At 47.3% G+C, this 27,397-nt stretch overlaps 1 protein-coding gene across 1 annotated transcript in view; it reads left to right on the forward strand.

Moving 5' to 3' along the window:
• Positions 1 to 19,592, forward strand: part of Itpr2 (inositol 1,4,5-trisphosphate receptor type 2) — a 411,976-nt gene extending 392,384 nt beyond the window's left edge. Inside the window, exons 56-57 of the mRNA XM_075982281.1 lie at positions 15,517 to 15,678; positions 16,112 to 19,592. Of these exons, the coding sequence (XP_075838396.1) occupies positions 15,517 to 15,678; positions 16,112 to 16,198 (249 nt within the window). The 3' untranslated portion in view covers positions 16,199 to 19,592. The remainder of the gene's footprint in view (positions 1 to 15,516; positions 15,679 to 16,111) is intronic.
• The last annotated feature ends 7,805 nt before the right edge of the window (positions 19,593 to 27,397 follow it).

A 27,397-nucleotide genomic window follows, 5' to 3' on the forward strand; every position in this document is an offset into this window, starting at 1 on the left:
CCTGCTCTCGCCCTACACACACGAGCATGCACACACACACACACACACACACACCTACCTGCTCTGGCCCTACACACACGAGCATGCACACACAAGGCAAACATTTATTACATCTTAATTTCTAGAATAAACATATGTTGACTGAGGTTTCTGTCCCACCCAGACCTGCAACTGTTCCATCCCAAAGAAACACACAGAGGTCTACATCAATCATAAACTGGTTGGCCTAGTATCTCAGGCTTTTCTTATTAACTAATTCTTACATCTTAAATTAGCCCATGCTGAATCTTTCCTGGTAATACCAGCTAGGTGCTGGAGACGCAGCCCCGCTGCTCCTATTACTACAGACGGGGAGCCCCAGGGCATGCAGGCTGGGAAGGAGAGCCAGACCAATGAGAGACCCTGCCTCAAAGAGTAAGGTGGAGGAGCAATGGGGCGGATCCCTAACATCAGCCTTGGGCCTCCACATGTGTGTCACACACACATATCATACAGGTACACGTCATACACATGCACACATAGAAGAAAGAAGGAGAAATATAAGTGAAAAATTCAGAAGGTTTGTCTTATCAAAGCTTCAGGAAGCGGTTCTTAAGTCTCAGCATGTATTAGGATATTCTCTGCTCTCCTGTCAGCTGCTACGCTCGGGCAGTCAGGCTTCTGTCCGTGCTTCAATTTCTGCCGCGCCATTGTCCCAGTTCTTCTGCCTGACGTGGAGGTGGTTTGACTGGCTTTGAGAACCCACGTGAGCCTTGCCGGAGAACCCTGAAATAAAGCTATGGCACGCACTTGTATTCACACTGCCAGGGCGGATCAGTGTGCCTCGGCTAACCATGCCTGTTCCCGGCTGGTGATCCCAAAGGACACCAGATAGCTGCAGTAGGACACCGCCTTGCTAGAAATAGAACACGGTGATGTCAGGAACCACCCAGGGAGGCTGCCACGTAAAGCTGCAAATGGTCTCCCTGGAGCAGCGCCACGCCACAGGCTCTCAGGTGACAGTGGACAGATAGCGTGCCAGCCTTTGCCAGCTCTGATCCTAGGTGCTATCAGGCACAGCGAGTGTAATGGATAGGGATCCCCTTGCCAGACTTGGAAGGCAGCCTGCACATACGCCGAATGTCCCTGATTCAGCGTGGCAAATGATCGTTTCCAGCTAGGGCCCAGAAGCCACTGTGGGTTTTCCCCTGCGGAGCCAGGATACAGCCAGAAAGTTGTTTAATGAGCAGAGGGTGGGAGCCGGGGAGCTGCTGGCTGTGTCACTGGCATGTTTAGTGGACCAGACGGATAAGTTGCTGTGACCTCGTCATTCAGTACAGGTTACCTCTAGCATGTGGATGAGGCCAGGAGGCTGTGCATCCAGCTATATGGTGTACACTGAGACCTGCCTGGGTGTTCTGAAATCTAGTTCATCGTTGTGTTGGGCACCTGCCCTGAAACAACCATAAATAAGACCCCTGCTTTGCTCTGGCATCACAACTCTCGGGGGTCCTATAGAACAGGCTGTGAGTAACATGAGAGTAGCGGGAGGTTCTGTCTCAAGCGGGTTTGTGGGTAGAAAGTATACATGGCATGCGACGTCAGTTGTGTGTGCCCCATAAAACTGTACTTGGCAGGAAAATGGAAATCTAAGATCTTTCTCATTTTACTCTTTAATCCGATGGTGTCCATCAAAATAATTTGCTTCACTTTCTGCACTGGGCTTATTAAAATGTTGCACTTACATGTGGTTTATATTGCCAGGAAATCTTCCTTTCAGTGCGCCTAATGGATTAGTTAACCAAAGAACGCCATGAAGACTTGATGGTGGTTCTGTGGTGGAGCCCTTGCCTAGTGTGTGTGTGAAACCCCAGGCCTGCGCCTGGAGCCTGGAGCCCTTGCCTAGTGTGCATGAAACCCCAGGTTTGAGACTGAGCCCTTGCCTAGTATACATGAAACCCCAGGCTTGAGCCCCAAGGAATACAGGGAAAGGAAAAAAGGGAGGGAAGGGATAGAGAAGAAGGAAGAAGAAAAGGGAGAGGAAAAGGAAGACACTTCTAAAATCAGAATAAATACTCTGTTTTTATCGTGCTACCCTAAATATACCTATATCTTAGTTACAATAATCAAGTTACCATTATTCCTGAACTAATTAGTGAATTGTGCACCATTTCAAAGATCAAAACTGGGTGTGCAGTTGCATTGCCAAATCCCCACCAGATCTTTAAACAAATTTAAAATCAAATGTGAGGTGATGGACCAAAGTGGGGTGAACAAAGATTATTTTGGAGAGGAGAAATTGCACTGTGGGTGATAAAATCCCTAAGCCCCGATCAAGGATGGCCCCAGTGGGTCTGGCAGGTATTGCTGAGCAGGTGTTGCTGCGATCCCAGCAGACAGGAAAGCTGCTAGCCCGACACCCGACTCCACATGGTTAAACAGAGGCTGCCAGAGGCATGTGTGGGGTAAACAAGCATATTCATTATAAAAAACTTTTGAAAAATGAAGAAAAACTGAAAATTAACTTTAAAATTCATTTTTTGTGTATGGTTGTTTTGACTACGTGTACATGTATGCATCACACGTGTGCCTGATGCCCACGAGGCCAGGAGAGGGCATCAGATGCCCTGGAACTGGAGTCAGAGTTGGTTATCAGACACCAAACAAGTACCTGGGCACTGACCTGGGTCCTCTGAAAGAGCAGCAAGCACTCTTAACTGCTGAGCCATCTCCCCAGCCCTGAAAAATAATCAGTTTCAAAGTGCTAATTACTTGTTTTTTTTTAAAAAGCATTGACAATGGTCACACAAAGATGGGGCCGATTCCAGTAAAATCTCAGCAGGAGGACGAAGTAGCAGCCATGTCTAGTCATGTCTGTCTCTGCCCAGCAAGGCTCGCGGGCTACAGGCCTGCTCCTGGAGAGCAGAAGAACATTTTGTGTTCCGTGGGTGCAGTGAAGTCTTGGCTGCTAACACTGGAGAGAGGATCCATTTTTCATTCTGATGATAAAATTTGAATCCTAATAAATCCTATTTGTGAGGCCACTGAAGAGCCCTGTCGGCTCTGAAGTAGGCCTGCCTTCACAGTCTGCATACAGAAGGCACAAACTGGGCCAAAGTGCAGACATCTCCTCCAATCTAATTTCCGAGCCAACTGTGGCTCTAGGGGCCAAGCTTCCATTGCTATCCACTGTGTGACTAGAGCCTAGGACCCACCCAGGGCTCAAACTCATTATCTAACTTGGCCGCAAATGGCCCTTTGAGGCGAGGCCCCTCTGGGTAGCCTGAACAGTGAGGAGGAAGTACAGGGGATTCCCGGTATGGGCCTCAGAGTGCCTCAGAGTTCCTTCCAAAGCAATGGTCCCCATGTGACCAGGTCAGGTCTGACTGACTGGCCAGTCAGTCCTCTTTACATAGGAAGCTCAACCACAGACAACCCTCACAAAGAATGCAGACTGTCTCCGTCGTGGCCTTCTCAAGAGGAGATTTTAAAGGTGTAGCAATGAGGAATTTGTTTTCAAAACTGGTAAAAGTATTCAGGGGACGCAGAAGAAATGGCAGTTTTTGAGGCATACCATAGGAGTTAGCAAGCAGAGAGGTGGGGCTGGGTGGAAGAACCCTCTGGAAATCCCAAGCTGCAAGTGGCATGGGGAAATGTGTATGCCAGCGTGACTCCTTGTTGACGTCTCTGAAAATGTGTTCATTTCGGTGATGTCATAATCCCCCTGAGGGGTGACAGAGCACACCTCCCACTCTCTGGGTACTTTGCCCTAACCATATGGTCCCACATGACACCCTTCCACTGCCTGCCCAGCTCTGCCCACCTTCCCTCCCACCTGTGAACGCAAGCGTTCTTCTCCAGCCCCTGAACTAGCTCCTCCAGGCCTGTTCTTCAACGGTAGGAACCCTGAGAGCTGGGTGATAGTTACCCATCTTCAGAGACAACAGTCATGATCTCCGAGCACACGCTTCCTAAGCGGTGAAAGTGGGAATCCCAGGCGGCCTCTCCGGTCACCAGTAGCCTTCTGAGCTCTCCTGCACTGAGGGGCTGTTGATGGTTGTCCTCCTTGGCCAGTGCTAATGTAGGGCAGGTGGTGGCTGGAATTTGGGAAAGGAGAGACTCAAGGACTGAGCAGGCACCTCATTTGCCCTCCTTTCCTCCCTTCTCCTCCTGCTGTCCTCCCTCTCTCTCCAGAAAGCTTGGGAGATCAGCGTGTAGATATACTCCCTGTCTTTCTGTGTGTTTGTGGTGCGTGTGTGCGAGCATATGCTGATGCTCTCAGTTTTGAGGAGTACCAGCGCCATCAGTTCTGTGTAATACAGAAAATTCAGTCCTGACAAGGAAATGGGCAAAGCACACAAGAGTAGCTAGTTTAATCCTCAAGCCCTGGCCAGCTAATGGATTTCAAATTGATCCTAACTCGTCAGGCAGAATGACCTTACTGAGCCCACAACCCAACAGCATCTTGTTTCTGTTCGGGGTTCAGGAGGAAAACAGATGTGAGGAAAATAAACACCTCTGCAGGGAGCGGCGCACACATGGAGAAACCCCTCTGCCTTGTGAGCTCATGTTCAAGCTGCTGGACCTGCAGCTGTTGGGCCCATCCTCCATGGCTCTCTGCAAATCTGTGGGTCTCAGACCAGCAACCACAGGCAAAGGAAGTGCCCAGTTAACTCAGGGGCCTGAACCCCCCGCCCATCCATTTCTTTACCATCTCTCCCACAGATGCTCTATCCCTCATGCTAAAGCGGCAGCTGGCACAGCCAGAGATGACAAACTGATCCATTTCGACCCCACCTTATGAACTGTGGTTCCTCTTGGGCACAACCACCACTAGCTAAAGCAGAGCCCAGAAATCAGAGGGAAAGATTGCCCCATCAAGACCTCCAACTCTGGCTGCTCTTTGAGGGCTCCTAGGCCACCTACATTCTGAAAAGTTGATTAGAAATTTTGTTGCTACCACCATTCAGTCAGTCAAGTTTGGCAGTGTGCAGTAACTCCTTAAAGAACTGTGTGCCATAAAGGAAACAAACAAGAGTGGCCAGCCACGTGGCAATAGCCGTGGGTGTGTGGTGTGGGAAGTCCTTCTGCCTGTGTGTTGCTTTCATTGATGAATAAAGAAGCTGCTTTCAGCCAGTGGCTTAACAGAGTTAAGCCAGGCAGGAAATCCAAACAGAGATGGAGAGAGAGTAGGCAGAGTCAGGGAGAAGCCATGTGCTGCCAGAGGAGAAACACGTGAGCTGCCAGCTGAAACCTTGCCAGCAGGCCATGAGTCTCGTGGTAAAATATAAAATAATAGAAATGAGTTCATTTAAGATATAAGAGCTAACTAGAAATACTCTTAAACTATTGACCAAACAATATGTCAAATATTTCGGGTCTGAGCATCCGGGAAGGAACAAACAGGCTCTGCCGTCTGGTGCAGTCTAAGGAAGCACAGACATCAACCTTCTCTGTTTCTTGCCCTTCATCAACCAGCATCCAGTTTTACTAAGGCGTTTGTACACAGACCTGGTTGAATCATTGCCCACAGAAAGGAACTCAGTAATAGACCAGAGGTCGGGTTGCCTCAAAATCCTGATTCTGGGAGACCATGTGTACTTTGTCATTCTGGGACACCTTGATTCAGCTCATTGGGACGAAGCCAGGTATAATCCTGGGGCTCCTGAGAGCAAACTCACCTTCATCAGCCAGGAAATTGTAATGATTTATGGCTATCCTCCTATGAACCAGAACCTCTTAAGGGTGGACCTGGGAGAGGCTGGGTGAGAGGAATACATGGAGGAACTAAAGCAAAATGATGGAGAAATGTGTTTAGAAAGTGTCCCTGCCCCTGTGGCAACTGTAATGTGTAACTGAGGGTCTCTCTCCTGCCCGCCAGTTCCCGAAGAGCCACTCTGAGGCTTAATATTAGTTACAAATGGTTTGTCCTATTGACTCAGACTTATTATTAACTAGCTCTTACAACTTAACCCATTTCTATTGCTCTGTATTTTCCCACAAGGCTAGTGGCTTGTTATCTACATCTTGCTTCCCCAGCAGCTGCTGGCATCTCCCCCGGCCCCTCCCTCTTTCCCCTGTATTCAGTTTGGGTTTCTCACCTAGCTATATTCTGCCCTGCCACAGGCCAAAGCAGCTTCTTTATTAACCAATGGTAATAAAACATATTCATAGCATACAGAGGGGCATCCCACATCAGTAATGTGTATGTTCACACCTTCAACCCTGAAGATGGACAGAGTTACTGAAGAGGTCGTGGGTGGACTTCAGTTGGAAGCAGAAAAAGAGTCAGTCCCCATCTTAAGCCTCTCAGGTGGGCTGCGTGTTCTTACCAACACAGAGGACCTGTGTCCAACAGCCAATCCTAACAGAGCGTTACATGACCTCATCTGACTGGCTCCATCCTGCGTCAGAAGCAAGTTTTTGATGTAGAAAAATACTTCAGCTCTGTTTTGGCTGTTTGGATTCTCAAAGTGTCCTACTGGGTAGATAATCTTCCAGAAAAATCAAAGCAGTGAAATACTTCAAAACACAGACGAAGTGTGTCAAGTGTATGAAACCTGAGTGGTCTTAGCATAAAAATGGAAAGCTTGTTTGTTAAATTGAACCAGAATTAGAATTGCAGGGCCTGTCAGCTCTTGGGGGTAGCTCTCATATTGTGCGCGCGCACGCACGCACGCTCGTGTGTGTGTGTGTGTGTGTGTGTGTGTGTGTGTGAGAAACTACTTGGAGCACATGGCTGAAATTCCTGCCACCAAAGCCTGATGACTCTTGGAAGGAGGCATGTTAAAGTCACGCCCAACTTGAGGTGGTTACTCACAGACAGCCTCCTGCTGTCGCACCTGCATACCCGATCCCCTTTCCGGCTCACTTGTGCTCAGGGAAGTCCAAAGCTTGGCTTCATCTTTTGAAGTTTCTCCCATTATCCTACCTGGAGTCATCTTACGGCTTCTCAGCTTATAACAGCTGCCTGCTGTCACCTGTGTTCTGAGGATGTTGAGTTCACTGGGTTCAAATCACGTGGTCTAGGGACTCTTGTGTCCATTCTCCTTTTACTTGCAACCGTGATACTTTTCATTCTCCGAGGCTTTGCATATTAATTTTATGATGGAAAATCTAGTTAGGAACACAGAGCCCAGTTTAGGATGGCAAGCAAGAAAATGGTCTCATGAGGGCCCTGACTGAGTAAGCTTAGAGTGTGGAAGCTGGCCAAGGGGACGGCCGAAGGTTAGTTGATACTCAGTCGCAGTACAGAGTTCGTTCTGTGTGGCCTCTCATTAGCAATATTTGAAAACCCTCTGCCAAATTCCACCAAACCTCCAGCATTTGTCCTCCTATTCTACATGGGGATCTGTGACACAATGCGGACATGGCATGTGTTCCTGATCTTCAGTGAATGAACTTTTAGCACACCCTGGGAAAGTAGCTCAAGAGATTGCAGTTTTAATAGTCTCTGTATTGTCTGTTTAGAAGCCGGCCTTGTGGAGCTGGACACTGGAGTAGGTCCTCATGCAGATCAGGCAGGCGCCTGGCAGCTGAGCCATGTCCCAGCCTTCTGTTCCTAGTTTGAGAATCTCACCAAGCTGTCTAGGTTGGCTTTGAGCATGTTCTGTGGCTAGATCAGCTAGATCAGCCCTTGAACCTGCAATCCTTGTACCGCAGCTTTCGGAACAGTCAAGTGCCAATGTCTCCATCAGTCAGGGAAAGCAGAGAAACAAAAGATTCCCAGAGAAGCAAAGCCTGGTTTAGCTACTCACCCTTCTGCGGCCATGGTCAAGTAATCTTTGCTTAGTGTTGCAACCTTTGGAGTGAGATCATAGCAATCCCTGTTCTGTGGAATTGTGGGTACTGGCCATCGCATGACTAAATGCCAGACACTCAGAAGGCAGGTGGGCTCTGTGGCTCTGTTAGAGAAAGTCAGAACTTCTTTCCTTTCAGCTCACACGCATAAATGCTAATGGCTTTTTAAGAGATAAATTCTAAATGTTTGATTGACCCAAACCATTCTCATTACCTCTTAGTCTCATCCTGACGTGGTAAAACATGCTTTCTGTGTTGTTCTGAGATAGTGGTCAGTTCTGAATCACGAGAGCTGGGAGCACCAGAGCTCTCCTGTCACATCCGGAGACGGAATGAGTTCAGAGCTACCTCCCATCATCCTCCAGGACACACACCCTCTAATCTAAGCTCTGGAAACATGCACACACACGTGCACACACACACACGCATGCACGTGCACACTGGGCTTGCGTTCAGCGTCTCTTCTAGCCTTAACTCTGTGTGCTTGCTCATTTGCCAGACTCAAGGCTATTTGCAGCAATTTGAATGTTGAAGCTCTTTTTGCATCCACAGTTTATGAAATGCCAGGCTGGGACAGGTACGGACACATCTTGAGACACCTCTGTTTTTGCGGATAAGCAAACTGAGACCCATTTGCCCCCTACAGTAGATGATGTGGGTCATGAGGAAACCAAAACCTAGCTTCCCATCTCTTCGATGGTACCACTAACAACACTAGTTCTGTTCCACAGATGGAAATATCACTTGAAAATGTCAAGTGTGAACACCACATAGGTGATCTCAAAGCAACACTAACAGCTATCAACATTAATGGGTCACACTGACTTGCTATTAAAAAGACTTGGAAATATTTTTTTACTTCTGTCTATTGGTTCTCTAGTCTCCTAGACAGACACACTATCATAAAATTAGCTGTAGCAAAAAGATTATGGATCCTAAATGAACATCTCAGAGAAATGACGAGTTCATCTATGAGTCTTGCATTTTAGAAACCTCTAGAAGATCTGCATGTCGCTAAGTTATTAGGAGTCTGGCAGCTAAAGGACTTCCCTAACTGTAGGCTATCCTGCGGTCACATGTCTTCAGTCTGCTGAAATAGGAAATGATTTCATATTGACTAACCAGCATCAGCCTGGGACTCTAATAACATGTGCATGACCACAAGACATGTCCTATAAAGTGAAATCAGACCACTGTGTTAGTGGGTGAGCACCGCACAGGCTAGCAAGATCAGGAAGTCGCCCAGGCTGCCAACAGGCAAGCCCTGCAGGAAGCACAAGGCGTGCAGTTCTGGCTTAGGGTCAGGCAACAACTCCACCTTTCCCTCCCTCCCCATGAGAGAGACAAGAAAAAGGGAGAGGGAGAGGGAGGGAAGGAGAGGTGGGGGGAAGGCATGTCTGGCTGCTTTGTCACAAACTGCTCTCAACAGAAAAGCAAAGCACATATACAATACTGTATTTAAGGCCATTTTCACGAGACGAGAAAGCTGCACTGACTTTTAAAAACTTATTTTTAAAATTCAATTTTCTTTTAAAAAGTTGTACTAGTTCTTTGAGAGTTTTTTTCTTTAGATATCTCAAGTAAGATATGCAGACTTTGTATGTATGCCAACACGGGTCTATCAGGATAACCTGGTAGATCTATCCGCGGTTTTGAAGCTCCCCACACTCAGTGCCCATATTGGCTGCAGCAGTTTGCAGCCCTGCAGCAGAGAACAGGTGTATCAGGTGTCCCCGTGCCCAGTGCTCATGCCTCCATTTATCATCATTTGGTTTTGACCTTGGCCATTCTGACTGGACTTAAATTAAATCTCAAGGGAATTTAATTTGCATTTCCTTGATGGCTATAAATCTTGAATACTTTTAAATGTTTCTCAGCTGTTTGTATTTTTTCCTGAATGTTTAGGTTTATATCCCCAAATTAAAAAATTGATTTTATTAAAGGTTTAATTTTGAGTTACTTATATATTCTAGATATTATCACTCCATCCTATGTATAGTTGGTAAAGATTTTTCCCCAATCTGCAGACTGCCTCTTCGTTTGAGTAATAGTACACTTTGCTGTATGGAAACTTCGTAGTTTTGTGAGGCCCATTTATTCATTATTGGTATTAAAGCCTTTTACTATTGGGATGCTATCCAAAACCTCTTTTCTGATACCAATGACCTCAAGACTATTCCCTGCTTGCTTCCTGGTCATGTTCAGGGTATGAAGTCCTTAATCTGTTGAATGAGAGGCCGCTTGTTGGTTCCTGGCTGCTTGGCCCTGAAATAATCACACAGAAACTATATTATTAAAAACATTGCTTAGCCCATTAGCTCTAGCTTCTTTTTTTAAATATTTATTTATTTATTTATTATGTATACAATATTCTGTCTGTATGCCTGAAGGCCAGAAGAGGGCGCCAGACCTCTTTACAGATGGTTGTGAGCCACCATGTGGTTGCTGGGAATTGAACTCAGGACCTTTGGAAGAGCAGGCAATGCTCTTAACCACTGAGCCATCTCTCCAGCCCCCTAGCTCTAGCTTCTTATTAGCTAACTCTTACATATTAATTTAACCAATTTCTATTAATCTGTGCATCACCACAAGGTCGTGGCCTACCAGCAAAGTTTCAGTGTGTCTGTCTCAAGCAGAGGCTCCATGGCTTCTCTCTAACTCTGCCCTTCTTTCTCCCAACATTCAACTTAGTTTTCCTCGCCTACCTCTTCTATCCTATCATGACCTCAAGACCAATGGTATTCACAGCACACAGAGGGGAATCCCACATCATTAATCCCTTTGGAGTATAGTTTTTTTAAGGTGTGAAAGATACGGGTGAGATTTCACTTGTTTCCTGTAACCATTCAGTCTGAACAAGCAACATTTGCTGGATGCATCTTTTCTCCAGTGCTTGTCTGTTGGCTTTTGTCAAATGTTGGGTGGCTGTAGGAGTCAGAGTTTATATGTAAGTCCTCATTTCTATTCCATTCATCAATGAGTCTGTTTCTGTGGAGTATTGGGATCATCACCATCGCTGTGTTGGTATTGGTCTGTGGTGGCAGGGTAATAGTTCTTCTTTTATGAAGTTTGGTGCTCATACGTGTTTAGGATTGTAATATCCAGTTGGGTTTCCGCTAATGAAGATAAAGTATCCATATGTGTCTCTTCTGATTGGTTTTCACTTGAAGTCCATTTTGTCTAATATTAGAATCATTCTGCTGCCTGACTCCTCTTCCCATTTGCTGGAAAACTTTTTCCTCCCTTTTACTTTGATGTGTCTATCACTGACCCAGAACTGTGTGTCTTTGAAGTAGCAAAAAGATGGATTCTGTTGTTTTCTGATCCGGCCTGTTATTCTGTTTCTGTTTATTAGGGAATTGGTTTTATTGTAAATTAATTTTATTATCAGTTAATATTAAGAGATATTCTCAAACAATGTGTATTAATTTGTCATTTTGTTGATTTTATGGTGTTCTCTTTTGATTCAGTGTTTTGGAATTGCTTTTGTGCCCTCCTGCCCATGTTTATCCTTTTTTTCAGATATGAGTATTCTTTTCAGTGTCTCCTATGGAGCTGGATTAGTGGTCATCACTGAAATCTGATGGCTCTGCTGGGCACAGTAGCAGTGCCGTCCACTGTCTTTCATAGCTTATAGAGCGTGCAGGGATCTAGTTCCTTCTGGTGGGCCTGCCTTTTGATCTTATTGTCTTTTCAATAGTCTGTTTTGTACATTGGGTGTTCTGTTACATTATGTGGGGAATTTCTTTTCTGGTCCTGTCTATTTGGGGTTCTGTATGCCTCTTGGGCCTTGATAGGCATCTCATTTCTTAAATTAGGGAGTTTTTATACTATAATTTTGTTGAAGATATTTTCTTCTCCTATACTTATTGTTCTATAGGTTTGATCTTTTTATAGAGCGAGTTCCCGCATGGTCTGTTCTTGGGGCATGGAGGGGATTTGACACTTTCTTTGAATGATCCAACTCCTCTTTGTCTTTAAGGCTCATGCTCTCTCTTCCACCTGATCCAATATATTGTGAAATTTTTCTATGAATTTTTTGTTTGAACTCATAAATTTTTTTATTTCAAGGTTTATTTCATTTGACGTTTCTTCAGAGATTGTATCTCTTCACTAAATTCTGTTTTCATATCTTGAGTTGTTTTTGTTATTTCAACCAACTATATTTTTTCGGTCTTCAATTTGGCATTTATTCATCCCTCCTTGAATCCTTATCTTGTGTATCATCTAAGTGGCTTTTCTCAGGGGACATTACAATGGAAGTATTAATTTTTAGTTGTCCATGTTTGAGGTGGGATCTAGGCATCTGGGGTAAGGTCACAGATAATGCTTGTTGTAGAAATATTGTCTTCTGTGTTGAATGGTTGGCTGAAGTTCTTGTCCCATTACACCAATTTGTCAGACAACTGACCAGCTGTATGGGGCTAAGGGCAATTCAGTGTTAATGTTTAAGGAGGGCATCAAAAGCAGACTTGGCTCAACTTGAGCTCAGTGAGGTTTCTAAGCCCAGAGCAGACTTGTGGAAAGTTAGAAGATGCTCATAGGCAAGTTTCAGGGGTCAGAAGTTTTCTTCAGGCAACAGGTCCTACGGGAGTTGGACATACTAGTCTTGTGAGGAATGGGGCAAGGGGAGGCAGGCCCAGGGCCTGTCATCTTCATGCCTGTTGCAGGAGTTGCATATGTGGGTCTAGTGACCCTTGTTGGAGAGGGTCAATCTTAAGGTCATGAGTAGGGGAAGAGTTGGCAATATAAATCTAGAGCCTGCCTAGAGAAGAGCCAAGTGGGCACAGCAGAGACAGGTGGAATTGGAAGTGCAAGTCTAGACTCCATGTCTGGGGAAAAGGGACAAGGAATCTCAGCATTTTTTAAGCATTAGAAAATTACCTATATATCTTCATTTCAGACTTGATGGGTTGACAGACAGACAGACAGACAGACAGAGGGAGAAACGTGGCAAATTAGAGCAGCCAGAAATACTCAGAGTGGGCAAAGAGAGAGAATGGGCCCCCGAGGACAGGAACAGACCATTGCTGCTCCCCGGCACCTCCTTGCCTTTGTCATCGGTGACCGCCTGCCTGTGGGTTAGAAAAGCACGGGGCACAGGCTGGGGGCTGCTCACCATTGTTCCCCAGTGCCTAGCACGGGCGCGGATTCACAAGCGGGAATTATGAAAGGAATGAGTGAACAAAGGGACAAGCGCAGACAGAGTGGGGAATGAGAGTCCCGTGGCCAGGCAGCTCCAGCAGAATCTGCTCAGAGAGAGCTGCCATTGTCTCCTCAAAAGCGGGCAGCATTGGACATGACCTATCTAGCCGGGCGCCTGCAGGAGCCTCTTTACAGAGATGGCTTCACAAACCTGTCTTATCTTCTCTTCGGTAGACATTCTGCCTGATCGTGGAAGGGATATCTTCACCCTCCCTCACTTGGGGCATTAATTGCCATGTTTCCTGGGATCATCTGATCCTGTGTCACCAGATGAACCCCAACACTTCTGCCCCTGAGGAACCCCCTTCCAAGTCACATGTTTCATTATCCTCTTTATCCCCACCCTGCCTTAACATCTCTTCTGACCTCTTGTAGTCTACTTTTATGTATGCATGTGTACGTGTGTGTGTTAGGTATGTAAGAATCTGAATTTAACTCGATTCCGCCTATGGGAGAAAACACAACATTATCTATCTTGATAGTCCCAGTGCCACCCATTTCCCTGAAAAGCCAGAGCTGTTCTCACACACAAAGACATCAGCCTTTATTTTAATCCCCTCAGCTCTCCCTGTCCCATCTCCTCTCCCACAATCTCACCTCTGGGGGGCACCTGCTTCCCACCCCAGAAGAAGAGCTGGAGAATTCTGGAACTCTGACTTGAAGACATGACCACCTTTAACCTCTGAGCAAAGGGCAGTTTCCAGGCGAAGTCCTCCTCTAGTGACCCGTAGGGGACGGAGAGGGAGTCACTGTTGTACTTCATCTCAGAGTCTGGCTGGCACCTAATCATCCCATTGCTTAGCTGGTCACCTTCAGGATGGCACCAGGGACTCTGTAGGGTTCATCCTAAGAGTCACCAGAGAGGGAAAGGATGATATTGAGGTTACCACCTGCGTCACTTTAAATACAGGTCCATGGCAGTAAAATCATCTGGTCGGCAGCACAAACATCACCCCTGGCTTCAGTTCTAACTCTCCCTCTCAGGGCCCAGGATGGTGCTTGCTGCTGGAGCTGGGAGTCCGAGTGTGATCCCCAGCCCGAGTGTGATCCCCAGCCCGAGTGTGATCCCCAGCCCGAGTGTGATTCCCCAGCCTGAGTGTGATTCCCCAGCCCGAGTGTGATCCCCCAGCCCAAGTGTGATCCCCAGTCTGAGTGTGATCCCCAGTCTGAGTGTGATCCCCAGGACACACACGGCAGAAGGAAAGAACTAACTCTTGGTCCTCTGAGCCACATACATGACTGTGAGCCCTAAATGCCTGACTGTAGGTGTGGCAGGAGTAGCTGAATGAATCTGTTACTCTAAAACCTCCTTCCCTCCCTTCCTCTCTCTCTTCCTCCTCCCTCCCTCTTTCCCTCTCTCCCCCCTCTCACCCACACACCACCACCACCACCAACAACAACAACAACACACCACCACCAACAACAACAAGCCATGCCAAGGACCAGAAGGGTCAAGATGAAATAGCAGGACAAACACCTCTCCCCACTGCACTCTGTGGGTTGAGAGCCCAGGCAGAGTCTTCTCAGGACTTACCTGGGAGGGGTTGGGTTGTAAGCAAGAGGCTCCTGCAGTGGTGACAGATGATGGTAGGTGGGGACACAACCCCCATGGTCTGTGGTGCAAAGGTCGGTGTGTCCCCATTCTGACATGGGTGATTGACATGCCGGAGATGGGGGACACGTTACAATTTCCGGAGTAAATGAAGACTGAAAACTACGTGCTAAGTTATGCACACCGACTCTGTGGAATTCACCAGCCAGAGTTTTCGAGACTGATGGGTGTCTACCACAACGGAGGGGAAACACACACAGAGGACACACCCAGGCTGCCCAGAAAATGGTGAAAGTGGCAGCAGCTATTGCCTTCCGGGGAAGACACTCCACAGTGATAGTGCTGCTTCCAAAGGGAACAGACAGTATAACCCCAGGCCATGACCTTCTGCTCCCCGTACAAGCTGGAGGCCACAGAACTGGTGGAGGACGTGGGCAGGAACCCAGCATGGTGGCAGGAACTGAAACCTTCGGTCTAACAACCTCCTACTGAGGAGCAGTGTGTGCTTCTCCTATCCCTCACACACACACACTTAGATCTGCTCTTGCTGCCACAAGACTCCAGAATCACCAGACACCCACGGGCTGCTTCGCCAGGACCACCTGGGAGCCTGCAGGAAGCCATTGCTTAGGTCTTTCCCAGTCCATGGGGACCAATCCAGGCTTTTCCTGGCCCTGGCCAGAGAGGGATCTTTTATTGTATATGCTGAGAGACATTGTGCTTTGGGTTTTATTAGAGACAGTCCTGCTTTGAAGCCCAGGCTGGTCTGAAATTCATCATGTAGCCCGTACTGGCCTTGAACACCGAGACCAGCTCCTGCCTCAGCTTCCAGAATGATAGGATTACAGACGTGCACCGGCCTGCCCAAGTGAGACACTGATTGACATTTCAATAATAATAAATAACCAGGAATATTGTGTGTAGTGCCTGCGGCTGCCACCCACACTCACTGCCCGGTCCCCACATTTATTTTCTTTCAGGAGAAGAATTTGGACTGGTTTCCCCGGATGCGAGCCATGTCCCTTGTCAGCAATGAAGGTGATAGTGAGCAGAATGAGATGCGGAACCTGCAGGAGAAGTTGGAGAGCACCATGAGTCTCGTGAAGCAGCTCTCTGGGCAGCTGGCGGAGCTGAAGGAGCAGGTCAGTGAGCAGAGCCGCCTGCCGCTGTGCCCAGCTGTGCTGATGAAAGACGAGGAGGGATAGCTCTTACTGCCTGCTTAGCTTTGCAAGGCAGGGATTCACTAACAGCCGCCACGCTAAGGTCCTGATCAACCCTTTTATCGTATGACATCCTTAGCGCTCACAAAACAGAATATCACCAGGCCGCTCTGGAGCTGCTAAATGATCCCAGCCACGGTGATAAGAATGTAGCAGATGTGTCTCTAACAACCCTGCTTCCTGTTTCCTAACCATGGAGAGAGGAGTTGGTCTTTCTCACCTCTATTTCTGGTTATTTACTTTTTAAAATAAGAGCTTTTGTGGTGAATATGTTCTATGGGGAAGCAGACCGCGGGTTCTTGGAGGAAGAATCGGGAAAAGCAGCTGAAGGCGCTCGCTCTCTTTCTCTCCCCAGATGACAGAACAAAGGAAGAACAAGCAGAGGCTGGGCTTCCTTGGATCAAACACACCCCATGTGAACCATCACATGCCACCGCACTGACACCACGGGGGCATGCCGTGACCAGCCTTTCATCAGATGCCCGCCTCATCGCTGAAGGAAGGATGGAGATGCAGGGAGCAAACAGTGGCTATTGTTGAAAAGCTAAAAAACAGCCAAGTGCCAAGATGCCGAGCCATTTAGCTCCCAGAACAATCCGTAACTGTGTTTTCACGCTTGAGAAGACTCAAGCTGAAAAACAGCGCAGGGCACAGACTCTCGGTGCAGCAGGAAGCCAGGCCGGGGGTGGGGGGCAGACCTCCCCCTGCTCAATCGATAGGCCTTGGACTTGTCTCACATGCTGACTGCAGCCTGTCACGGCTGGCTGGAATTTATTTCTTCGAATTGCAGCAAACAGGTCAGAGGCAGGAAGCCACACTTTGGTGGCTGGGAGTCTGACTCAAAAAAATTTTTTAAAAGATTAAAAACTCAACTCCGAGAGTTAAAAAGGAAATCTCATGAAGCTTCCGAACCTTACGTGTTCCTACTGGACAGCTTCTTCATGGCCATGAAACGTGATGGGCTCAGAGCTCTACACACCTGGTGCTTTGGGGTTCACACACCACACGCTGAACAGATAACTGGAGGAGGGGTCACGGTCCCCAGGACTCTGTGCAGGGCTGCACAAACGGAAAGCCACAGAGCTGACTGAGAATGCGCTTAAGGTCACATGCATGCTAAGATCATGGAAGAAGAGAAGCTTGGCCAGGAACTAGTGTTGGGTGCAGATGCTATTTAAGTGTACTGGTATTAATAAAGCAACACTCGAAGGTGACAGAAAGCATTGAGAAACTTGCTGTGGTGCGTTTGCCTTTCAGAAGCGTGGAGTGAAAGCGAGCTGGTTTGTATTTGTGGTGCTTGAGGAGCTGAGTGTTTGCTCTCCCTGCGCCTGCGGGAGGGAAACCTAAGAAATGCCCTGGCCATACAAGGACTTGCAGATTCCGATGGCACACTTAGGACTGTTACAGTAATGGTATTTCAACACAGGGCAGATCATAATTCCTTCCCCCGAACTGTTTTGTGTTGAATCTTGAAACCAGAACTTATCGAGGTGGAAAATAACCTGGGTGGGTAGATTATTTGGGGAGGCTATTTGAGGCAGTGGAGCCAGACAGAGACGAGCAAAGATGGAACCTGCTCTGTGGCGAGGCCCCACCAGCCACGGCACCGCACTCTGAGCCAGGCTCTTCCGGTGGACCCTCAGGCCTCCAGATCTTTCAGCCGCCAAGGGCCACATGGCATTTCTCACGACGATTAAAGCTTTCAGGTGTTTCAAGACAGTTTCAGCTGCTGACTCCTAAAAAAATCCAAATCCCTGTTCTATATATACAGCCACGCTGTACAGGCAGGAAGCCCTCGTGAACCTACCTTCTGCTTCTTAGGTGGAGCCTTGGGACCCAGTACAATGCACTAACTCTACTGGTACTCAACCCACAGACACTAAAACCACCCTAAATTAAGACGTGCTCTTGGACAGGGCAGTGATTCTCTTAGCCGGAAGTTGGAGGATGCTGATGCCCAGGATGGAAGACATTCTGGACTCATACAGTGCCACGCTGACCTTTGACTGCTGTCTGAGATCTGGCGCAGTCACCTTTAATTCTTTGGTGTCACCAGAATTAAACTAAGGCAGCCATTTTTAAAACCCAAGGCCACCAGTGCCTCGACAGTGGTTGATAAGAGTAGAGTAAGCCGGGCAAGCGGGCAGGCTGCGGAAGGGAAGGTGTGAGCTGCGGTGCCATGAGACCTGACGTCCTAGCCAGTGCCACCGCTCACTGTCTGATGCTGTATTTTCTCCAGGGGGAAACATCTGAAAGAGAAGCCGCCTACGGAGGCTCTCGCTATGTCTAGTGTGTCTGTTTTTTCTTCAGCTGCATTTTCTTTCTTCCCTTTCTACAAGCTTAAAGATTATGATACAAAATTTTAAAAAACAAATGAAACAAAAGGCACTTTCTAGGTCCCTGAATTCATCAAGATATTAAAAAAGGCAACTTGATGTCTGGTAAGAGTTTCCATTTGTCATGTGTGTTTTCTAACACAACTGGATTGTTTGAAGTCAGTGTGCTTGGTGTTCTCATACGTATATAGCAATATTAAAACCACAGTCACCTCTGACTTCTGTGCTAGGGAGGGTTTTTTAATATTTAGGTTATTAAAATCCATATTGGTTAAAAGTTGCAGTTCCCACTGAATAATATTTTTAATTTACAGAAGGGTTTGCTCCCCTGTGTGTTCCATTTTGAGGCTCAAGAGTTTAATGAGAGATGTCTTCTAAATTAAAACAATCATTGGGGATCAGAGCTCTGTACTGTCTGGGGAGAGAATATTGACCAGTTGTATGCATGCAAAGATAGAATTTTCTACCCTTTTAGAAAGTTAAGTTACCAAAGGGCTTATTTTCCTGAATCCGCCATCTTCTCTTCACTGTGGATGAAGATTGCGGTATTTGGTAGACTGTTGATAGTTCCAGGAAGCCGATGCATCTGAATCAGAGCTGACCCTGTGATGATCCAGCTCAGGGTTTTGACTGCCATTCAGCGACAGACTGCAATGTGGTGTGACTCCATCTCGGGACTGAGTGTGAGTAAGGAGGCCTGGGAGTGATGGAGACTAAGACGGGACTTCACTTCCCACGATGCCACCTTCCCGGAAAGAAGGAGCCAAAGCTCACCTTCAGGGACTGAGGAGATTTCAGAAACCAAGGCACAGGAGAGGTGACGACTCTGACTCGGGAGAGATGACATCATGACTCAGAACCCTTAACCATGCGCTGTATGGAAGAGCAACCAGAGGAGGACATATGTCTGGCAGCTGTTTCAAAGTTTTGTTGCAATGTCCTGGCCTGGAGATCCCTTCTAAGCTACTGTGAGATGCAATACTGTGAGGCCTGGAGGAAACGGGCTTCTTAAACCCAGACACAGCGGCTGTGTAAGCCAGGTGAAGAGCTAGCTAAGCTGTCTTCATCCCTGAGGCTCCTGCCCTGAGCAGGGGTGGGGAGGCTCGTAAGCCGTGATAAGCTCTCAAATATTTTCAAAATTTGATAGCCAATTCCGGATTTCAAAAACCGCCGGAGGCTACCCAAGGCCCTCTACTCACTCCTGTGCTGCCGCCTTTGAAATAAGGGTTAATGAGACTCCCGTGTAGAAGATGACACAGTGCGGAAAATCAACAGAACTGAGCATGCGTGAAAACTGAGACCTCTGCAGATAGCTCTAGGTCCTCCTCCATGGGAGTGTCCCGAGGCTTGAGAAGTTTATGAAGTCATTGTGCCTGGATTAATTCTCTTACCTCTAGCAAGAAAGAATGTCTATGTTGTCCTTTAAAAGGGTGAATTTTAACATACCATCAGGGCTGGATAACTTATTAGTAAATATTAATAAAATAAATTTTCATCTTGTGTGTGCCTTTATCACTTCTTGTCGTGTTTCTGAAAACTCTCTACTGGTATGGAAAGGCATATTTATTGCTATTTTACATAATAAGAGTGAGGGACAAAAGTATGATTCAGAGTACGGACCCAAGTGACCCAGTGAGCCCAGAGAACAGACCCAAGTGACCCAGTGAGCCCAGAGAACAGACCCAGGTGGCCCAGTGAGCCCAGAGAACAGACCCAGGTGGCCCAGTGAGCCCAGAGAACAGACCCAGGTGGCCCAGCAAGCCCAGAGTCTAAATCCAGGTGACCTAGAGAGCCCAGAGTCTGAATTCAGGTGACCCAGCGAACCCACAGTCTGGACCCAGGTGGCCCAGCAAGCCCAGAGTCTAAATCCAGGTGACCTAGAGAGCCCAGAGTCTGAATCCAGGTGACCCAGTGAGGCCAGAGTCTGGACCCAGGTGACCCAGAGAGCCCAGAGTCTGAATCCAGGTGATCCAGCGAGCCCAGAGTATAGATCCAGGTGACCCAGAGAGCCCAGAGTCTGAATCCAGGTGACCCAGTGAGCCCAGAGTACAGACCCAGGTGACCCAGCGAGCCCAGAGAACAAACCCAGTGTCCCAGCGAGCCCAGAGAACAGACCCAGTGTCCCAGCGAACCCAGAGTCTGGACCCAGGTGACCCAGTGAGCCCAGAATTCGTTGGGAACTGGCCAAATCTTCAGTTTTCTCACAGGTACTAGTGTATCTACACTTTAGAGTCCCAGAACCACTCTGTGGACCCAGATCCCTTGGTCAACTTGGAATCCCTGGTTCTTGATAGCAGCTGTCCCCAAGGACAGGTCTAATGGTTCTCAACCTGTGGGTCACAACCCCTTTGGGAGTCAATCAACCTTTTCACTGGGGTCTCCTGCATATCAGAAATTACACTGCAATTCATAACAGTAGCAAAAATACAATTATGAAGTATAAACAAAATAATTTTAGTTATTGGTTGGCGGGGAATCACCACAACGTGAGGAGCTGTATGAATGGGCAGTTGAGAACCACTGCCCCAGAAAATCTCAGCCTCCTGCCGGCTGAAGTCCACTCAGGTGGTCTGAATCACATGCAATCTATGAATAGATTTCTTTGCCCTGGGTGCCCTGGGTATTTTCCGGTTCCTGGAAGCAGTGTAGCAAGATCTGCTTCAGCCAGAGGAAAGGAGGTTGGTGGGGGGAGGGGAATTGGGATGTGAGTAGTTCCTCTTCCAGTGAGAGTGACTGACACCCCCAACAGGACTGTGCCTGCAGAAGAAGGGATGGCCAAGTCCCGGCCACAGCCTTCGTCTGGTCAACTGCATGTTTTGAGGAAGTCTCGGGGGACTCGTGTTCAGAAAATAACCCAAACTAGAAGCTAGGGACAGTGTCTCCTGCAGCCTTCCCCTACCACTAGAGAGGCCACAGCATCCTAGGAGTCTTGTGACAGACAGATATCAGAGATCAGAGTGGGTTTTACTGAAATCCTCTGTTGGTTTTAGTTTTTTATGTGGGGTGGAGGGTGGGGTGGGGGGATTCACCTTGTAGCCCTTGCTGGCCTGAAACTCACCGTGTAGAGGAAGCAGCTTCAAACTCAGATCCACCAGCTTCTGCTTCCTGCATGTGCCTCACTACACCTAGCGTGTTCTGTCTCTGTGGCGCTTCAGACAAATCCAGTCGCACAAGTAAGGATTTCTCTGGCACAGTGTCTTCATCAAGGCCTGCTCACTGAACTTGTTGGTAGCAGAGAGAAGCTATGGAAGCTGTTCTCTGCTCTAATGCCTGCCTTTGGCTCTGTGTGTGTGTTTTAATCTTCATTTTGAGCAATTATAGACTCCTTTGTATATCAACACCTTTTCCCCCTCACTTCTTTCAACGTAAGTCAAATGTTTTTTATCTTATCCTCTTTGCATTATATGCAATAAAATTCCTTGACTGTAAAATAAGGCCTGTAAAATAAGGCCTTGCTATGTAATGTATAAATATCAATTATTGTTTTATCAGAGAATCAAAATAACTATGGAGAGCAGGGCCTGAGAGATTTATTATAGGGGTTGTTCATCATAGCTAGTATAAGGGGGGGACAAACTTCAGGGTAGCCTGAGGTGTCTGTCCCTGCCCAGAGGTCCGAAGCTATTGGCATTAAGGCTGGCAGATGCTAGAAAGCTTGGGTCTAGAGCAGAGGAGACCAAACTGCAGACCAGGAAGGGGAACTGGGGTTTGTATCTCTAGTGTAGGTAACATGAGGATGAATCTAGCACCCTCTCCATGGACTAGAGAGTAGTAAACGAAGTGGTCCGCTTGAGGGCTGGAGAGCCAACGGCCAGCCAGTTCCTGTCTCTCAGCCAGCGTGTGAAGATTTGTAACACCTGTCACCTGCTCCTTCCAAACTAAGTGACCACTGCTTCTGCCCTCCATTATCCAAGCCTTGTGAAAATATCTGCTGTAAACGTAACATATATAACCTTACAAACAAGGGGCTTCTGGGAAATGTTATTGCAGCTTAGCTAAATTCACAAAACCCCAAAACATCACTGCCCTAGAGCTCGTGTCCACTAACGAAGTTTTAATCGACAATCTAGGATGGCCTGGGAATAGAGTCTCAGTGGAGGAATATCTGGACCATGCTGGCCAGGCATGTTAAGGGGCGTTTCATTGATTGCATTAATTGAAATAGGGAGACCTGCTGCGGGTAGTACCATTCCCTGGGCTGGGAGAGGAGAAGCATGCATGCAGTCATGGCTCTCTGTTCCTGATTGCATTTCTTCCAGCACCAGCCACTGTGGCCTCCCTGCTGCGATGAACTGCAAGGGATAAACACTTCCTCCTCTAAGCAGCTCTAACAATGCAGCTATCACAGCAACTGGAAGCTAACACAGTTTTACCACTCACCTCCCAGCATGCAACTTGGCTAATTCTGACCAGTGGGTTACAGGCGCAACGGACAAGCCATGGCAGCAGAAAGTCCTCTGCCACTTCTAGTTCCTGCCTGCCACACCAACCACAGAGGCCAAAACAAACCAGCCTAAAGGCTGAAGAGCCCTAAAGATGAATGGAGATGAGCTTTCGCAGCTGAGCATGGAGATGTCAGGATTTCCTTCCCTTTTGCTTTTTGTTAAAGAAATTATATTGGGGCTTATAACTTGCTATTATTTCAAACCCAACCTAGACTGTCTCAGGGTTCTCTTGTGAAGGACACCATGGTCATGCAACTCTTTTACAGGAAAGCATTGGAGTGGGGCTGGCTAACAGTTTCAGAGGTTTAGTTCATTATCAGCATGGTGGGAAGCATGGTGGTTGCTGGCAGACATGGTATTGTAGAAGCCAAAGAGTTCTACATGGATCTGCATGCAGCAGAAATACAGAGACACTGGGCCTGTGTTGTGATGTTTTGTTTGTGTTTTAACAAACAAAGCTTGCCTGAAGATCAGAGCACAAAGCTAAGCCACTAGAGGCCAGGCAGTGATGGCGCTCACACCTTTTACCCCAGTACTTAGGAGTCCCACAGCTTTAATCCCAGCACTAGGTGGAAACAGAGGGCATACTGCTGGGCAGAGAGAGGAATAGAAGGTGGGAGAAGACAGGAGCTCAGGTGCAGACTGAGGATGCAGTCAGTCGATATAGTCTGAGGAGGCAGTCTGAAGACAGGATCTCCCTGTTGGTCTGAGGGTTCAATGGAGGTAAAAGGTCTCTCTAGAGGCTGGCTGCACTGATTTCACCCCCTAATATCTGACTCCAGGTTTTTAATAAGGACAATTAAACCAGGCAGTGGTGGCCCACGCCTTTAATCCCAGCACTCAGGAGGCAGAGGCAGGCGGACCTCTGTAAATTGGAGGCTAGGCTGGTCTACAAGAGCAAGTTCCAGGATAGGTCCAAAGCTATAGAGAAACCCTGTCTCAGAAAAAAAATTCAAACTCAAGCTTCAGGCCTGGCTTAAGCATTTGAAACCCAAAGCCCACCTCTAGTGACAGACCTATTCTGACAAGGCCACACCTACTCTGACAAGGCCACACCTCCTAATCCCTGGAAAGCAGTGCCACTCCTGGATGACCAAGCACTCAAGCCTATGAGACTGAGTTCTTTTCTTCAATGGCTGTGGGATTTGATCTTACAAAAGCTCACTTCCCAGTAGAATACACAACAGCGATATTCATTGTAAAATAATGACACCACAGTTTGTTTTCTCATCTTTTATAGATTCCGAAAATTGCTGTGTTCGTTTAGTATGGTTCTAAAAGGAAATAAAAGTTTTAATGTTTTAAATGAGGCTACCCTATCCTAAAGTGAGCTGGCACAAAGTCATTAGTATTTCTATAGAGCATGGGAATACTTAGGAATGAACACCACAGCCAAGGTTCATATTAACTTCAGCACTGCAGAGAATCGCGTGTGAAATTTCTGTCCACACCAAAGAGAAAGTTTTCAAAGGGGAAATTCTAATTCTGTAACTTTGCATGTAAGATGAGCAGTTTTCCTGGTGCCAGAGTGAGATCCCCACAGCCTTCTCCTGAACATTTATTTCCACGTCTGGCACAGAGAACCAGACAGCAGCATAGGATGTGGAGAGGGAAGAAAGTCGAGCTGCGGCGCTAACATGACAGAGGGAGAGTACATGAGTTCAGACAACCGGCACAGTGAGAGGTCTATGCCGATGGACCTCGGAGAGAGGCAAGGGTTAGCTCAGAAAGCTCAGCTGAAAAACACAGGAGAGGGAGTTCATGCACAAATCATCAGGCGTCGAGCTTTTTCATTTTAATTCCCTCTGCCTCCATGCCTATGTTTTCATTTGCTTCAACATCTTTCAGCATTCTTAAATCTGAGAAACAAGAAGGGGTCGTCTTGAGGGCTAGTGGATATCAGTAGCAGAAGGAGAAGCTGGTCCTGGCCATGGGGTGCTCTAAATGGGAAAGCCACACAACTCTGGGCTCAACTGAGCGAGGAACAAGAAATGGGGAGAATCCAGACTGCTTCTTAAACTTTCCTGGACGGGAAGATGGTGATGTGGTCCATTGAACAGACAATACTGGGGTTGGGAAGGGTGAGGAACAGAAGATGACTTATTTGGAGATAGAAGGGATTGTATTTGTTTTAGAGACATCCAGAGGGGGAACGTGCTAGTCTGGATGTCCAGACTCCACGAAAGAAGTCAGGACTAGGAATAAAAGAAGAAAGCGTCATGAAGACATGCCTGGTATTGAGACCAAAGGGAAAGGAGCCCTAAAATAGCAAATGGGTGTTAATATGGGAAGTTCAAGGACGGAATACAAAGAAAATCCACACGAGATATCAGAAGGGAAAAGCAACCATAGTCCAAACAGAAAGGATGGCTCCGAAGTCAAGAGAATCAAGTCTCAGGTTCAGGGTACTCTGCTGTGTAGCTCACCTGAATCTTGTATGTCTATGTTGTATGACAATGACAGAGTAATCCCACATAGGACTATATTACCAAAGCAGGCTGCCTTCGTCACACATAACTAACATCATTGTCAAAACAAAGAATATTGTCACTAAAGCGCTTTCTAGGGGCTGGAGAGATGATCGAGCTGTTGAGAGCAACGGCTGCTCTTCCAGAGGATTCAGGATCAATAACCAGAGAATTCGGGATCAATAACCAGAGGATTCAGGATCAATAACCAGAGGATTCAGGATCAATAACCAGTACCCACACTGAGGCTCACATGCACCTGTAATTCCACTTCCCTCTGGCCTCAGCCTATACCAGACACATAAATGGTAGGCATATATGCAGGCAAAACGAAATAAAATAAAAGCATCAAGAGTTTTCCAACTGCATCTTGGATAACACCTGAGACAATGTCCTCCCAGAACAGGTTGGCTTGGGAACAGGTTAAAGGGCAGAACTAGAGAAAACTGACTCTTCACACAGTTGGTCCTTAATTCTAGAACACGTACTGCACTTATCTGAAAGATAGGTGGCTGCGCCATCCCAGCAAGGACTTTGTTCCAATTCCATCCATTCTAGTGTCGACTTCTCCTTTCTTCCATCCCCCTTGCTGGCTGGGCCTCTAGAAATCAGTTCCTTCCTGTGACATCACAGGAAGCAGAGGTGGAGAGAAGCAAGACCCATCTTGCCACAATTAGGCAACGACTAGCCATGAGTCTAGAGTCAGTAGACCTGGTTAGCTTCAACCATGGCTACTAGTTACATATGGCTGTGGCATATTTTGTGTTGCATTTTCAGATATGCCATAGCTCTGTGGGTTTTATGGTTTTTATCAGAAGTTAGTGGGTACCAGTGAGGTGGTTTAGCAGGAAAAGCACTTGCCAGGAGCCAGGAGCCTGATGGTCTGAGTTCAATATCTGGGACAAACAGGATGCAAGGCAAGAATTCTCTGACCTACACACACACACACACACAAACACACACACACACACACACACACACACGCTTAAACAGGAAGTTGAGATATGTCAGGCAGCTCCATCTCTTGGCTAGAAGAGTCCTATGCACATAACCAACTAGGTGCCATGTATCTCCACACACTGAATAAAAACGTCCAGGCTGCACCTGACTCCCAGAACCTCTAGACCATGTGGAAACGGTACGCAACTTTACAGGACGACATTCTAGACACTGAATGTAGGCCACCAGGTACATGTAGCAGGTTACCTCAGGCAGTAGGAGCACAGGAAGTGAGGGAATGGTCTTCCACTAAGACAGCCCTGATCTAGGACAATTGGGAGGTGATATTGAAGAGACCCACTTAGAGGGGGTGTCCTAAAGAGTCCAGCTTCAACCAAACTTAGACATCCATCTTGCCAGGTTGGGTATGCCACCAAGGGTTAGAGAGAAGGCTGAAGGGTCTTACCAATGCCTTGGCTGTAAGGTAGACCAGCAACTAGTGCTACCGCAGGGATTATGGGTGAGAATGCATTACCATCACAAATGTTAACTCACTGAGGGGCTCCAGTTTGGGGGTTAAGACACAATGCACCGACATTTCCTGTCTCGTTCAACAATCTCAACACCGTTCCATTGGTTCACCAGACAGTACCTGTATCCCTTCTCTCAGCGTCAGATAGTTGAGCTATCTGGTAAGGACACACCCATAATCACATAACTAATAAACACAGTATTCCTAAGGAGCTGACGCTGATTATGTCCATAGACCTTGGACTGCCCCCCGTGAATGGGCTGCAGTGTGAACACAAACATGGGGTGATGGTTGATTCGGGGAAGGTCGTAAGTTTCTCTGATTGTTCGGACTCCGCTGTCTCATATCTGGTTTGAGCTGTCCCATTATTTGCCAGTCATTTCCTCAAGTTAAAAAAAAAATAAGTGAGCTATAGATGAAGAATGGGAGCCAACTTCAAGGCACCCCTGGAAAAGCAAAAAATAAAACCCTTCTTGGAGAGAAGCGGTCATGATGTGCTATCCTTTTGTGCTGGGTCATACTGGCTAAGGGTCGTGTCGGCTGGGGAAGTAGGGTTTCACTAGTAACAGTTCACCATTAAAAACAGTGAGGGCAGGAACTCAAGCAGGGCAGGGACCTGGAGGCATGGCCATGGAGGGTGCTGCTTACTGGCTTGCTCAGCCTGATTCCTCATAGAACCCAGGACCACCAGCCCAGGGATGACATCATCCACAGTGGACTGGGCCCTCCCGCATCCATCACTAATTAAGAAAATGCCTTACAGGCTTGCCTCCAGCCCCATTCCACAGAGGTATTTTCTCAACTGAGGCTCTCTCCTCTGCAAAGACCCCAGCTTGTGTCAACTTGACAGAAAACCACACAGCACAACCGATCCCTGTCGGCTTGACACACAGACCTCCCCTTTCTTGGTTATGCCCAAGA

The sequence above is a fragment of the Microtus pennsylvanicus genome, chromosome 8 (assembly GCF_037038515.1).
Source record: "Microtus pennsylvanicus isolate mMicPen1 chromosome 8, mMicPen1.hap1, whole genome shotgun sequence".
NCBI classification, from domain to species: Eukaryota; Metazoa; Chordata; class Mammalia; order Rodentia; family Cricetidae; genus Microtus; species Microtus pennsylvanicus.